Source organism: Drosophila eugracilis, unplaced genomic scaffold (genome assembly GCF_018153835.1).
Source record: "Drosophila eugracilis isolate 14026-0451.02 unplaced genomic scaffold, ASM1815383v1 contig_445, whole genome shotgun sequence".
NCBI lineage: Eukaryota > Metazoa > Arthropoda > Insecta > Diptera > Drosophilidae > Drosophila > Drosophila eugracilis.
In genome coordinates, this window is record NW_024573311.1 from 1,177,247 (window position 1) to 1,191,557 (window position 14,311).

The 14,311-nt window shown below is 37.4% G+C and overlaps 1 protein-coding gene across 6 annotated transcripts in view; it reads left to right on the forward strand.

Moving 5' to 3' along the window:
- Positions 1 to 12,214, forward strand: part of LOC108110653 (sodium/potassium/calcium exchanger Nckx30C) — a 31,113-nt gene extending 18,899 nt beyond the window's left edge. For 2 of the 6 annotated variants that reach the window (XM_017219759.2, XM_041819042.1), the window contains exons 4-9: positions 1,127 to 1,355; positions 5,443 to 5,624; positions 8,274 to 8,348; positions 9,913 to 10,167; positions 10,362 to 10,498; positions 10,583 to 12,214. In XM_017219759.2, coding sequence (XP_017075248.2) covers positions 1,127 to 1,355; positions 5,443 to 5,624; positions 8,274 to 8,348; positions 9,913 to 10,167; positions 10,362 to 10,498; positions 10,583 to 10,823 — 1,119 coding nt within the window. In that variant the 3' untranslated portion in view covers positions 10,824 to 12,214. Of the gene's footprint in view, positions 1 to 1,126; positions 1,356 to 5,430; positions 5,625 to 8,273; positions 8,349 to 9,912; positions 10,168 to 10,361; positions 10,499 to 10,582 lie in introns of all 6 variants that reach the window. The other 4 variants (XM_041819043.1, XM_017219763.2, XM_041819044.1 and 1 more) reach the window with 4 other exon arrangements.
- The last annotated feature ends 2,097 nt before the right edge of the window (positions 12,215 to 14,311 follow it).

The window sequence follows — 14,311 nt, forward strand, 5'->3', positions numbered from 1 at the left end:
AACCATACTGTTGCAACAGACAAACAGAAAAAAATTTCCAACGACCAAAAACGAAAAGTGTTCATCTATACGTATTTTGTTTCCTCATCTTCGAATTTATCATTTTGATTTTGTAATATGTATATATATATACGACTCATGTGTTTTCACCTTCGTAAGAGAGCCCAAAGTGCTTTTGAGGCATCTTCCAGATACTTCCAAGATCGATCCTTAGCACCTACTTTCCTTCTGTAAATAATGAAAGTGTTAACCGCACCGATCGAGATGTTTATTTTGTTGCACAAAAACCTTCCGAAACTCTATACTTTTTGTACGTTCCAACATCCACTTTTGACAGTATGTCAGAAAGCCAATCGATTCTAAATTCAAGACTATCGATCTCTCTGTCTCTCTCTCTGAAAAAGTGTAACCCTCAAGACTGTACAATATTTTCCATAGATCAGCTGCACAGTTTGATCGCAAGTGTGGTCCGTATATCGTAACGTATTTTGTTGGATGTTGTGGTAAAGAATTTGTTATATATTATTTTTGATTATTATTTTCATTTTAACATACCATGAGTTTTGATATATTTATCGGTTATGTTATCGGTTTGATGTTTCCTGAGTTCTGTTCAGATATTGGCTCCCAACTAACTTGCACTTACCGATTCGATTAGTTTTTAAGCCACACAAACAACAACAACTACAAATACAACAACCAAAAACAAACACCACCACCACCACCACCAACAGCAACAACAACAACAACAACAGCCACAGTAACAAGTACAACAACAGCTACAGAAAACATGCGACAAAAGAAAAGAAAAACCAAAAGCTACACTCAACTGTAAATTTATACAAATTGCAATAATAAACTTTTCTTCTTCTTCTTTTCACCTTTTTCTCGAAATATGCTTACCATAACAAAAAAACAAAATAATTTAACATTACACCGCTCTCTGAAAAATACCACAACTCGAAAAACTCAACCGAATCAAACCAAAAAAAAAAAACCCCAATCGAAAACCCGTAATCCGAAACCGTAACTGACCGTTACCCGATAAACCCGATTCCGATACCGATACCGATACCGTAACCGCAAACCCACGCCACCTACCGTTCTCTCCGTTCCTTCACTGCAGGGTAATGCGGCCAACTCCTCGGAAACATCAATGGCCACCCAACCGGGCGGCTCCGTAACATCACGAGCGGCGAGCGAAACACGCTCGGGTCCGCCCGGATCGAGCAATGCGGGCGCCACAGGTAATAGCAGCGGCGGGGGCGGCACCTCGGGTAGTACTCAGACCGGTGCCAAGTTCCGCCACGGCCTGTTACAGCTAATGATACACACGATAGATCCACTACACGATGGTAAGTTCGTTGAGTTGCCACAGTGTGTTTTGCACAAGTCAAGCCAAATGCCAAAAAAAAAAAATGCAAAATGAAAAAATGCTACTAAAAGTCCCCATAACGAAGTCCTACCCGTTAACCTGCTTAACCATTAATCCCCCGAAATCCCCATTCCAGTTCCATAACCTCTTTCTGCACTGATAAACAAATTGTAAGAATCAAGAACTATGTTTTCTTTCTTTCTAAATCAAAAAGAATTACTAATTAGGAATAACATCAAAATATATTTTTCTATAAGTCATAAATATGCTTATGAGTAACTTATATTTCCTGTTAAATTTTTCATCTAAGCTTTTAATTCCAAATATACAAAAAATGATTCAAGAAAACGTAAAATAGCTTCCTTATAATGATTCACTTAAATTATTTAATTTTCCCTTACAATTTGTCGGTTAGTGCAGGAGTTTTCCCAGTCCGCCACGCTTACATCCAAAATATGATAAATACAAATGCAATAACATCCAACTCTACTCTATATACTATACTATATATACTACCTGTACCTGTACCTCTGTACCTGTTATCTATATCTGTCCTAAAGTAAAAATTGTTATATTTAGTTTCGTTCTTACTTTTTTGGGTTTCTTGAAACAAATTCTGTGTAAATTCTGTTTTCCTTCTAATTGGATGTTTGACTTGCCAGCCAGAAGTTACTTTTTCGCTCATCCTTCCACTTCTGCTGCTCTTACCAATTACTGTATCTGTATCTATATCTGTATCTACTATATCTATGTCTATGCTCCGATTTCCACTTCTACTTCCATTTCTCATTTGCGTTGCGTTGTTGCCTTTTCAGTTCGGTTCGGTTTGTTTTGTTTTTCTTTCAATTTGGTTTTAGCTTTCCGTTGGCTTTGGTTCACTTTTTTAATGGCGACCTTGGAGCCACTTACCTAATTAGCACGCCAGGCCCAGACAAAACGTCGACTAGAGCTAGAACCACAAACAAACAAAAAAAAAAAAGAAAGAAAAGAAGGAAAAAGAGTCAGGAGAGGGGCTATTGACAGCACTAACCCTTTTGCTTGTTGGGTGGGACAGGAAGAGGCAAAGGTCATCGCGATACCATTGCTGCCACACCGAATTTATAGATTCTGTAGTTCTGCAAAGTTACCAATCAGATTGAGCCTCATTTTAAAGCATTGATTTTGTTACGGATTGAGTATAGGCTAGGTACCCATGAATATGTAGGAAAGGCGTCAGTGTCGTTGCCACGGCAATGGCCCACAGAAAATAAAACGAATCGAAATGAGGCAGCTCAGGGGCGTGTTCGTCAAGGTTCGCAGGTGCGAAGTGTTAGAATTCGTGTAGCTCCAAGTGGGCCTACCTCAACCATTGAGCTGTTCTATTAGAGATAAGTGAAATATTACAGAAGTTCGCTGCAAAGCAAAGAAAAAATCTAAGCAATTAAAGGTTTAATTTTCTATAATTTAGAAAAACAGAATTATAATGATGTTAATATAAAAGTATAGCTTTGGGAAGATATCTACAAATTGCAATGGAAATAACTAAAATGATTAATTAACTATCTAGAATAAATTAATTTAAACACAATGCAGTTTGTTAGCTGACAGCAGAGCTCTTAACTTGAAAATTCCCCATTTAAGCTAATTAGATGATTCAGTTTAGTTTAACCTAAAGCGGATCTTGATTGGAGGCGTATTAGGTCAGATCACAAGGGTTTATTCTTTCGCCTTCAGTTGCTAAAGCTTCACAAATACGCTATTTACTGATTTACTTTCGGCTTTGTTTTTCATTTTGTTGCAAACAAGAAAACAAAAAAAAAAGAAACAATTAAACAAAAAGAAAAGCAGAAAAACAAAAAAAAAAAAAAAGAAAACAAAATAACGAAAATATTTTATGTTGTTCAATGTCAGTTTGGAGTTACATTTATACCAATATATCTATATATATATATACATATGCGTTATATATCTAGCATAGAGAACTTATCATAAATTCCTAGAGTTTGTGCCTGCAGTTCAATGGCACACGTACTAACTGAAAAGATATAGATATACTGCAGATCTTAATATAATATATTCCATAGTTCAAGTACCTATGCCATTGAATGCTAGATTGAGTTGAGTTTGACGCGTGACAAAAACAAAACAATTTATATTGTACATATTAACTATGCGTTCTTAATGTTGTATGTGTTAAATGTAATCATTATCGTAATTGTAATTGTAATTGAAATTGTAATTAGTTAGCAACTAGTACAATTGGCTCGCAGCAATGCTGTTTGAAATCGGCTTCGACTTAGACTTAGGGGCTCAGACTTACACTCAGACTCATACTACCTATATATATGTACTATATATACACCCATCCACACACACACATCCGAGTAGATAGTAAACTATTCAAACTATTAACAAGCTGCGACTGCATGTGCGACTAGTCGAGCTTGTTTCAGGTTGTTTTTGCATAGGTCGGATCGCTTTTTGTCACTGGAATGTTCGTCATATATTGTTAGCCTGTGTGTTTTTCTTTCAACTCGTTATGCTGCTCGTTGTATGGGAATTGTGTTTTTGGGCCTGTGTTCAGTGGAAATCCGGCAGAGACGGACGGAAATCATTTTCCTACCAACGATGGCAATGATCTCGATAGATCTGATTAGATAATTACCCGCTCTGCCACTCTTATAGCTAAGCCAAGAACAGCCAAGATCACAAGTCCCATCCCGAAATAGCTAGTCGTGCTTTTGCTCAGTTCTCTGTATGAGCATGTTCTTCTCTAGGTCTGTATTAAAACCAAAGTTAGACAAATCGATATTATTAAGAAATCCTCCTCTATCATAATCAAACCACCGCGACACACACATATGCGATCTATAGAAACGTAAGCTAAGCTTAGATATAAGTCTATCGGAATCGTATCGTGTACATATATACACACATATGTATATGTATATACCTAAAACAAAGCTAGAAAGGGGTCTTCGATAAATATATAGCCATTTAGAAAGATGATCCCTTGAGAAAAAAAAAATGTAAATTCAAAAGAGAACTTCACGCCGCATTGACAACAACAAAAAGAAACCGAATCGAATCGAATTAATACCCATCAGAAAAACCCCGTCCGATCCCCCAAGCATCATCAAAAAACCAAAAACCAGATCGAAATCTCAAATATTTAATCAGCTCCTAGTGCAAAACACAAGTTCACACTCAATAGATCGAATCGGGATCGATTCAGAGACAAAAGTTAGACCAAACCCCATGAGACTCTGACACGGTAAATATTAGTAGTGTTCTCTAGATTAGTCCTAGTTACTAATAGTCCTAGTTGTAGTCCTAGTCAGCTTACGAACCCCTACCCCCATACTCTGCTGTCCGCTCTGCTCTGCTCTAAACCCTGTTCTCTTCCGCTCTACTCTGTCATACCCTGTACTCTATACTCTATAGACTAGACTGTATCCCCTAGCTCCTAGCTATTAACTTATTAACTTACTCAAAGCAACCTCCAAATGCTGTCTCGCAACTGACATCAACATTTTGTATAAAATATTTTCAATATACATATAGACATATATTTGCGTATATGAACGATCCAATCCAATCCCCTAAATGAGTAAATTTAATTGTAAATTAAAAGCTCTAAGAAAGAAACTAAATCTGAAAATGAAACTCGTAACTGGGTTAATTCGTTTATTTCTCATTTTAATCGATGCAATTTTATTCTTTTCTTTTTCTTCTTTTTTTCTTTTGATTTTTCGCAAAAATAAAAAATATACCAAACCAAAAAAAAAAATCAAATAAAAAAAACACTTGGATTTTGCGTTCAAAAAAAATCAATTCGTTGTGTGCCAACATAATAAAATAAACCGAAAATCGAAATCGAATACCGAATACCGAATACCGTAACCGCACATACAATAACAAATGATACAACGACAACACCGCTACTCGCCACACACCAACACCAAATACCACCACCACACTCGTGTTTTGTGTACCAACAAACAATAAACAAAAACACTGCATTATTTATCGAAACACTCGCAAAAAAAAAACCACACACAATTACAATGACAAAGATGATGTTCCAGGCAAAGTGGACGAGAAGGCGACGCAGCTGCACGCCATCGCCTCGCTGAAGGTTTTGCTGGATGCCACCAAGCCGCAGCGTGGCGGTGCCACCACTTCGGCGGCCAATCACGTCAAGATCAATCTCAAGGAGACTACGCTCGCCGATCGTCCCAATGGGAATATCGACACCACTCTCGACTCGGTAAGTCCTCCTCAACCACTTCTCTATGCGCCCGCGCCCTCGTTTGTAATCCGTACGATGTGCTAATGATATATTGCTCATGATTTTCCTTAGGCATGACTTTTCTTTTCGAATATCCATATTGATTTGATTTGAGTTTTCGGTTTCCTTGTGCTTTCGTTACAAACTGATTGATTGATTGTGTCACACACAATGCGCTGCATTCTTCATACAAGCAACAAATTCGGATAAGTCTGGCTTTAACGGTAATCTGAATATCGTAAATCGGAATACCGTATATCGTAAATTTCTTAATTTTTATATCGCGCTAAAATTGTATAATCCGCAACAGTTTAATCCGAATATCGTATTTCAATACCTCATAACTCTTTGCAAATACAAAATTTCAATGCCGTAAAGGAATATCGTAAAAATATTTTTACACGAATTTGAAAACGCGTCACGTAAAACAATTTCAATATTAAAAGCCACTAAAATTTCGTAATCCTAGATCGTATGTCAGCCTAATATCGTGTTTCGTAAATCTGATTTTCCCCATTTCGATGTATTACCCATATTTCTAGACCGGGTTTTAGCGACCAGTTCAAGCGACCTACCAAAATATACACACCGTTTTCCAATTCTAGCTGTTGGCATGTTTCCTTAAAATTGCTAATCGATTGATTGATTGAGCAACTGATTGGTTAACTGATTGACGCAACGTTTGAACTGATTCTAAACTAAAACATGGTGTGTTTTTTTTTACTGCCCACCTAAATATATGTTTTGATGTATATTCTTCCCTCATTCTTTTTGATGTGTTCCTCTGTACGTTTCCCACTGTTATTGACGGTTTCAAAATATAAAATGGCTAAATGTGTAGGTCAGCCCAAAGAAATGCGATTATAAAAAAAACAAAAAACAAAAAAAAAAAGATCTGTGTGTTTATGCAACGTTTATGTGTGACTTATTATGGATTTTCATTTAATACTTTATCTTAAACTAATCAACGATTTGTGTCTTATATCTTTTCCATAAAACTGTTCAACCCACCCACCGCCCACCCATCCCCACTACACACAACACTCTCTATCTCACACACACAAACACCATACACGCCTCAACTTTCCTCCCGTCTACCTTTGAACTTTCTTTCGTTCTGTTTGTGTATGTTTATCTCCCTTACTTTCGGAGTATCTTCATGTCCCCATCTTTCCACCCTCCATCCATCTCTATCGAACTATCTATCTATCTATAACTCTATCTATCTGTGTGTGTTTTGTCTTGCCCCAGATTAAGAAGAGCTAATTCGGAATAGTGAAATTTTTGCATACTCGTATACCGTATGACCCATTTGGAACTCATTTGCTTTGTGTCTTTAACTGATTTCGTTACTCGTACATAGCGTTGAAACATCCACAACAAAAAGCATCCACAGGAGAACCAATGTCAGTGCCTTGCATTTTTATAATTTCCATTCATAATTCACTAATGCGCGATGCAGTCATTCCAATGCAAAGTAGCTGCGCCCAAAAAATATTATTGAAAACACCGATCACCACACCCACCCACACAGCGTGTGTGCTCGTATATCGTACCTCGCGTATCGTAATCATTGGCATTTTGTTAAAGCGAACATTCTTATGCATAGGCGCAAGCACTTGGCTTTGGCCCCCCCATCAGCTAAAGCAGCAGCCTTAGTAGCATTGCATTCCGGATGCTCATTGCGGGCACAAAATACCCTAACTCTTGCAGAGGGTCAGAAAGTTCCGTCATCCGTTTAAGGTTTGTTGTTTCTGAAAGCTGTGAAACTGTGCTAATTCTTGGCAAATTTTCCATTACCCAGTAACCTAACAGACAAGAATTCTGCACATCCAACCGATTCACCGTAAAACTTCAGCTTTATATTGGGTTGTAAACGATAAAGCGGTAGCAGTATCAGAATCTGAAAGAGCTGCTTCATCGTTTGCGGCTCTTTTTTTCCTTATTATTTATATAAGAACTAAATCTCCGCCTGCAAGAGTGTAAAAACTTCGGCTTGCCGTTGGGAATCCCGCTTCCTAGTTGGTTATTAATTACATTTTTTTGTTTTCATTTATGCAAAGATCACAAAGCAAACAAACAAAATTCTGAGGTGCTGACTCGCCTCAATTACTGCGACCTCATTTGAATTCGACTCACAATTAGACACAACATGGCTGGCCTCGAGGGCCGCTAGAAACCGAATTTTCCGAGTTGGGCTTCTTGTCTTGAAGAATATTTAAAAAAAAATCCTTAAAAAATAAAAAAAAGAATACAATGTTACCCACAACCAGCAAAATTGTGTTTGTGTTTCCACTACTTTCCCCGCTCCGTATGTGTTTGTTATGTAAACCCCGACTACCCACACTTCTTCTTAACATTGTGAACAGTCTTCTTTCCAAAAAAAAACTATCTATCTATCTATCTATCTGTATACCCCCCAAAAGTCTTCTACCTTTTCTAACAGCCTATGTTTTAAACAAAGTATTATTTCCATAAATGATGATCTGATTCTGAGGACTTGTCCCTGAGATCCAAAAAAAGTTTATGTTCAAAAATCACAATATATATACTTATAAATGTGTACTCTTCTCCCAAAATACTTGTCATATAAATTTATATAATGTATCTTGAACAATCAACCTAAAGCCATCGTTGAGTGGTCGACGTCCTAGCTGGATTGAGCAGAGGGTCAAAATTCAGACACGCAAATTTAGCATCAAAGTTAGTTTCATGAACAATTTTTATTGATCTCTCTTTATCTATCTTTCTCTCTCTATATCTATCTATCTACGCTCTTCTATATATTGCATACAATCTTTATAATTTTATTGCAACAAATATATCGTAAATGACGAAAATGTTTCCTTTTTTTAAATCTTATAAAGTAACAAAAGAAAATCAATCAGAAAAATGCACGCGTGTCGTACACAAAAGCTCCTAGGCGGTGATCCCGTTGGGAGGGAACCCTGAAACCCTACCCTTTATTATATTTATACTTACCCTTAAATATATTTTTAAAATATTTGTAAAAGATTCCTTTTGGAATGGTTTGCTCACTTTTGATAGTTTTGTGGTTTTCCATAAATTTTATAGAAAAAACCTTTCAGCTGGTTGAATTAAAAATGCAGCTATCAAATATCGTAAATGAAATCACCTCATGCCGAGTGATGATTAATTAGTATTGCCCAGAACGCCAAGTCCAGAAACCACAAGCCAGTCATTGAGTAACCCATATCTTTGGCCTCTCGATCGATAAGAAAAATACAAAAATACATTTAAAATAGATGGGAAAGTTGAGTTACTGGCCAGGAGCGTGGAGTGTAGACCGCATAGAAATTTCCACTTAGTTGTTGCATTTGCAAAGTATTTGCTTCTGAGAATCGCCCACTAGATCAAAAAAATATAACACATTACAAAATTTTTTGTTCAGTGTAGCACACTCAAGTAATACTTTGAGTAGAATTAACCTTAGTAATAGAAACCTAGATTTAGAGACTTCTTTTTAACCAGTTTTACTTTCTACTTTTGTTCACCATTGATCTTGTACCTTGTAGACTGTGTCACTGTGTCTGTGTGTAATGTTGCACTTGCAAGTCGAACTTGAGCATGCCCACTGTACCAATGCACCAATGTAGCACCACTGTACTTGCGATGCTGATAGAACTCTGCACGTTTTAAGTCTAACCATCTAATCTTTCTGATCACAAATCAGTATCGTAACGTAATTGTAGTCCTGCTAGAAAGTAAGTGCACCCCTTTGAACTCGTAACACACTAAGTTTACCTTGAACGAATCGACACCGAATCCACCTAAGATCCCGCCAAGCAAGCTCTAAACGCCTGTCTGCGAGTTCCTGCCAGAGAAATGAAAACCCAAACCAGACCAAAAACTAAACCAAAAGTTAATACAACATCGTTCGTAACTAATAATTGCAAAACCCGAAAGCGAAGCTAAATTTGTACTATGACAAAAAGCTATCCCGTAATCGATTCATGTCCATCTGTAAACATAGCTCGAAACGCATTCCAACTCAGAACCCAAACAACGATATCAATCAACCCACCTTCAATCACTGGCGAGCGAGTTCCGCTCCAATCACCCACACCCACACCCACATTTTTACTATATATTTTATACAACAAATTCCGTATTACATATTCAATATTATAAATATAAATATATATATATATACCCATATACTATACTAATACTAACAGACTTCAATTGAGTTCGGTCCAAGTCCCTAATCGCCAATCTCTTCCTTTGCCTTGACCAAAAAATAAAGGCGCCTGAAATCGAGGATGAGCCGGAACCCCTGAGTATGGCCTGGCCGGACACGGCGCGAAAGCGGCTCACCTACGTCCTGGTGGCCCCGCTACTGGTGCCTATGTGGCTAACACTGCCCGACACTCGGACGCCCCGCGGCAAGCGCTTCTTTCCGGTCACCTTCATTGGCTCCATCGTGTGGATAGCGGCCTTCTCCTACCTGATGGTGTGGTGGGCCAACGTGGCCGGCGACACGGCGCGCATTCCGCCCGAGGTACCTTACTTAGCACTTAAAAACAGATATTTTTTTATTTTGATTATTTTATCCATTTATTCTCAACAAAAATATAAAAATTTTAATACAATTTGAAGAAATTTATAAATATAAAATGTATTCTTGCTGAATTTTGAGTCCTAGTACAACGCTGCTGATTAACCCTTTTACCGTGCTCTTCCTTTTTCGAATAGGTCATGGGTCTGACCTTCCTGGCGGCGGGCACATCCATTCCGGACTTGATTACCTCGGTGATTGTGGCACGCAAGGGATTCGGCGACATGGCCGTGTCCAGTTCCGTGGGCAGCAATATATTCGATGTTACCGTAGGGTAAGTAAATGATAGCATTGCCTACTGGCAAGAGCCATTCCTGTCGGAACCTAACTAACCGGAAACGTTAAATATCCCTGACAGCCTGCCGATTCCATGGCTGCTGTACGGAATCATCTATGGAGCGCCCGTCGAGGTGAACTCGGTGGGCATGGTCTGCTCCATAACCATCCTGTTTATGATGCTGGTGTTCGTGGTGATGTCGATCGCCTGCTTCCGCTGGCGCATGAACAAGGGGTTGGGCTTCACCATGTTTCTGTTGTATTTTGTCTTTGTCGCCGTATCGCTGATGTTCGAATACGACCTGATCACTTGCCCCTTTTAAAGAGGGGGCAAGGGCAAAGACAAAGTGGGCAACAGTTACCGAGTTACCCGGCTATCACTCCATCGATATATCGAGCTACCAAGGATACCTGCCCAAGGATGTCCAAATGCCGCCGAGGACGAGACAAGGACCCCATCAGTCTCGTCAGTCTCACACCCAATTAGCTAAATTATATACAAGCAAATTTATGAATGATTAACAAATTAATTAACAATGGACTAAAGCTAAATAATCGAATTGTTAAACAGACCTCACACATACACTCACACTCACAGACACACACAATCAAACCAAACCAAAAACTCAAAAAAAAAAAAAGAAAAAAACAACAGACACACATACACGCGCGAAAGCTATAATGAAAATAACGAAATCGAAAACTTAACGTTAACAAAATGCGAGTTAGTTAGTGCCAGCGTTTCTTTTTCGAATGACATTTACTTTAAAGTGTTTTAGCGCAGCTTTTTAAACGCAAGCCGCCCCCCTCCTATCCTTAACTCTATAAATCTTTGCTCCCAACTATCGTATCTATCTATGATCTAATACCAAAACTAGCGAGAAGGAAACACGACAATGGCTTCCCAACCACTTACTAAATATCTACCTAACGTTTGGGTTTTAACTACAAGCATAAGAAAACCAGCAAAAGTATGTATCAACAAATATATATGATTATCTCGGCACAAGGCACCCTATATCCTAATATACGGTACGATACGATACGATACGATACGATACGATAAAGGAAAGCAGCCTCCAAGTTTTGTGTTGAGCTCTTTCGGTTCGATCGATCGATCGATCGAGCAGAAGCCTTTCATTTGCGTGCTCTACTAAGAATTCTCCTAAAAGCTTTATCCAGAGCCTATCTAAACTCTATCTAGTTTACGACTTATATACATAATACTTATATATCCACTCACAAGCACACTTACATGGCATACTATATATTGACCTGTATTGATTAAGTGATAATTTGCGTACTTATTGAACAAGCAAAGCGAACAAATCGAATAAATCGAAAAACTCTCAAAGTAAGCTATACTCGAATTCAAAAACAAACTTAAATCGATGCGAATGTGTAGGGCATACTAAAAAAATAAACATTTTGCTAAGAAAGGAAAAAGCAGACAAGCATTTGCCATACATCCAGACCAGAGCATTATGATATTATGATTATCGATTCCAGTCCGATGCTAATTCTAATTCTAGTTATGATTATGATTCTAGTTCTGATCCCGTTTCTAGTCCTAATTCTAATTCTGATTCATGTTGGCGTGTTTAGGAGGAGCTGAGTTGAAATTTAAATTTAACTTTAACTTTACATTGAAGCCATATTTATTATAGACTACTTCGAAAAAGAAAATCCAAAACAAAAACTAAGCCTACAAAAACCCAAAAAAAAAACAAAAAATATATATTAATAATTTCATATACTTTTTGCTTAATGAAGTCCCCCAAAATACATATATATGAGCATATTAACGTATTTATATATAAACGACATATAAGACGATATTTAACAAAAATATGAAACAAAATCAACTTGCTCTCTTTATTTAGAAGGTACGTAACATTTTTCTAAAACTAAAACTAAAAACCTAAACTCGTAAAAAAAAACAACCAAGTGGCCGCAAAACCGATGAAAATGCAAATGGAAAAGAAAACCCAAATAATTTAACATAAAACGCATACATATATACACCTAAATATAAACATACATATATATATATATATATTTTATATATACCAGAAGATAACTTACTATATATATATGCAAAACTATACTTAAGTAGGCAATGTATCTAACGGATATCCAGACGTTTGCATATGGCTCGCAGTCAAGTTAAGGAAGCGACAGGACAGCACACAGATACAGTTACAAATACACACACACACATAAACACTCTCAGAACAGAAAGCAATAATTTTTATTACCAGTGAACGAAGAGGATTCAGCAGTGACATCGCACTATATGCATACTCCTATATATGTACAACAGGCGAATCTCACTCACGAAAATGCGAAAATCAAGACCGAAAACTGTACATTGAAGCCAAGTCGGCTCAGTAGAAGCAGCAGTAACGCATCGGAAATAATTATATATGCATTCACATTCGCAGAACTATATATATATATATACGCTGTATCTACTGAACAATGCGATGTGCAGATGGAAATGCAGAATTAACGTAACTAAGTGGCTGCTCTTACACCCCATGGGTGCAGTGCATTCGATTGCACACAGATATAAATATATATAAATAACTAATGATAATATGATATATGCATGTAGGATATGGACAGGTCAGAGGTCACACAACAGCAGAACAGTACCGAAACGATGCGAACCGGAAGACAAAGAGAGACAGAGAGAGAGAGAGAGAGAAAGGATTGTCAGGGAACGAGGTGGAGACATTGTATAAAACTCGAACGAGGCTAACATCAGGTCATACCCTCTCCACATAGAAGACACCACATCCCTTCATATTGCCCAAGTGTAGTCCTTGTACCAGTCCAGCAGAGAGTTGGCTGAGAACATTCTTTAGGGTTCTCTATATTGGATCTTGATAAGATGTTGTTTTTATAGTTATCAATTTAGTTTAACCAAAGAGAAAACTCCAATCAGTTTACCTATTCTAATCTGACTTTACCTATTTTTCTAAATATTTAACTAACTATTGGAACGTCTTACCTATTTCCTTAGTAATTAAATCTCACAACTTCTTCTTCTTAACCCCTACTTTCCATCTCAGCCACTCCAAGCGCCTCTCATGGTAGCTCTTAATTCCAAAAGTGTCCACTTTAGTCCTTCTATATGGATATATACGCATCCTGTATCGTATATATCGGAAACTAGCAAGCTCACTTCTCACGAGTAGATTGCCTTGGTCGCCAGGCTTTAACAGAGACAACTTCCAAGAACAAACAACAAATTAACTTAAACTTTTATACATGCTCTATGTTTAAACTAAAGACAACAAAGGATACCAAAAACTAAATCGAATAGAAAGAAAAACAAAACCTAAAAAAATATCTTCCAAATTAACTTTAAAACCAAGTCATATTTATTATATAAAAAAAACAAATAAAATACTTGAGAACGAAACACTCACACTTAACTACATCTTATTAGAACCTAACAAGAAAATGGAAAAGCACACCCAGCAATTACTTGTACTGAAGATTTCCCTCACTCACACCCACTCACATCTAAGCTATCATTCATACATATGCATTCCAACATATCGCGCCCACTTTTCTCTCTAAAAAGGTACAAAGAAAACTCAATTTTCCAAGAGAATAACCAACAGAATTGAGAAAGTGTTAAATAACTAAGAAGCTTATCTTCTCACTCCCCCACTCTTATTAATAGCAAATGGAAAGCTAATCAAAAAATTAAGGAAAATTCAATAAAAAAAAACTTCCTGATTCCCAAATCCAACATTTCCCCATACATCCAAAAATCATTAACCAAAAAAAACCCACA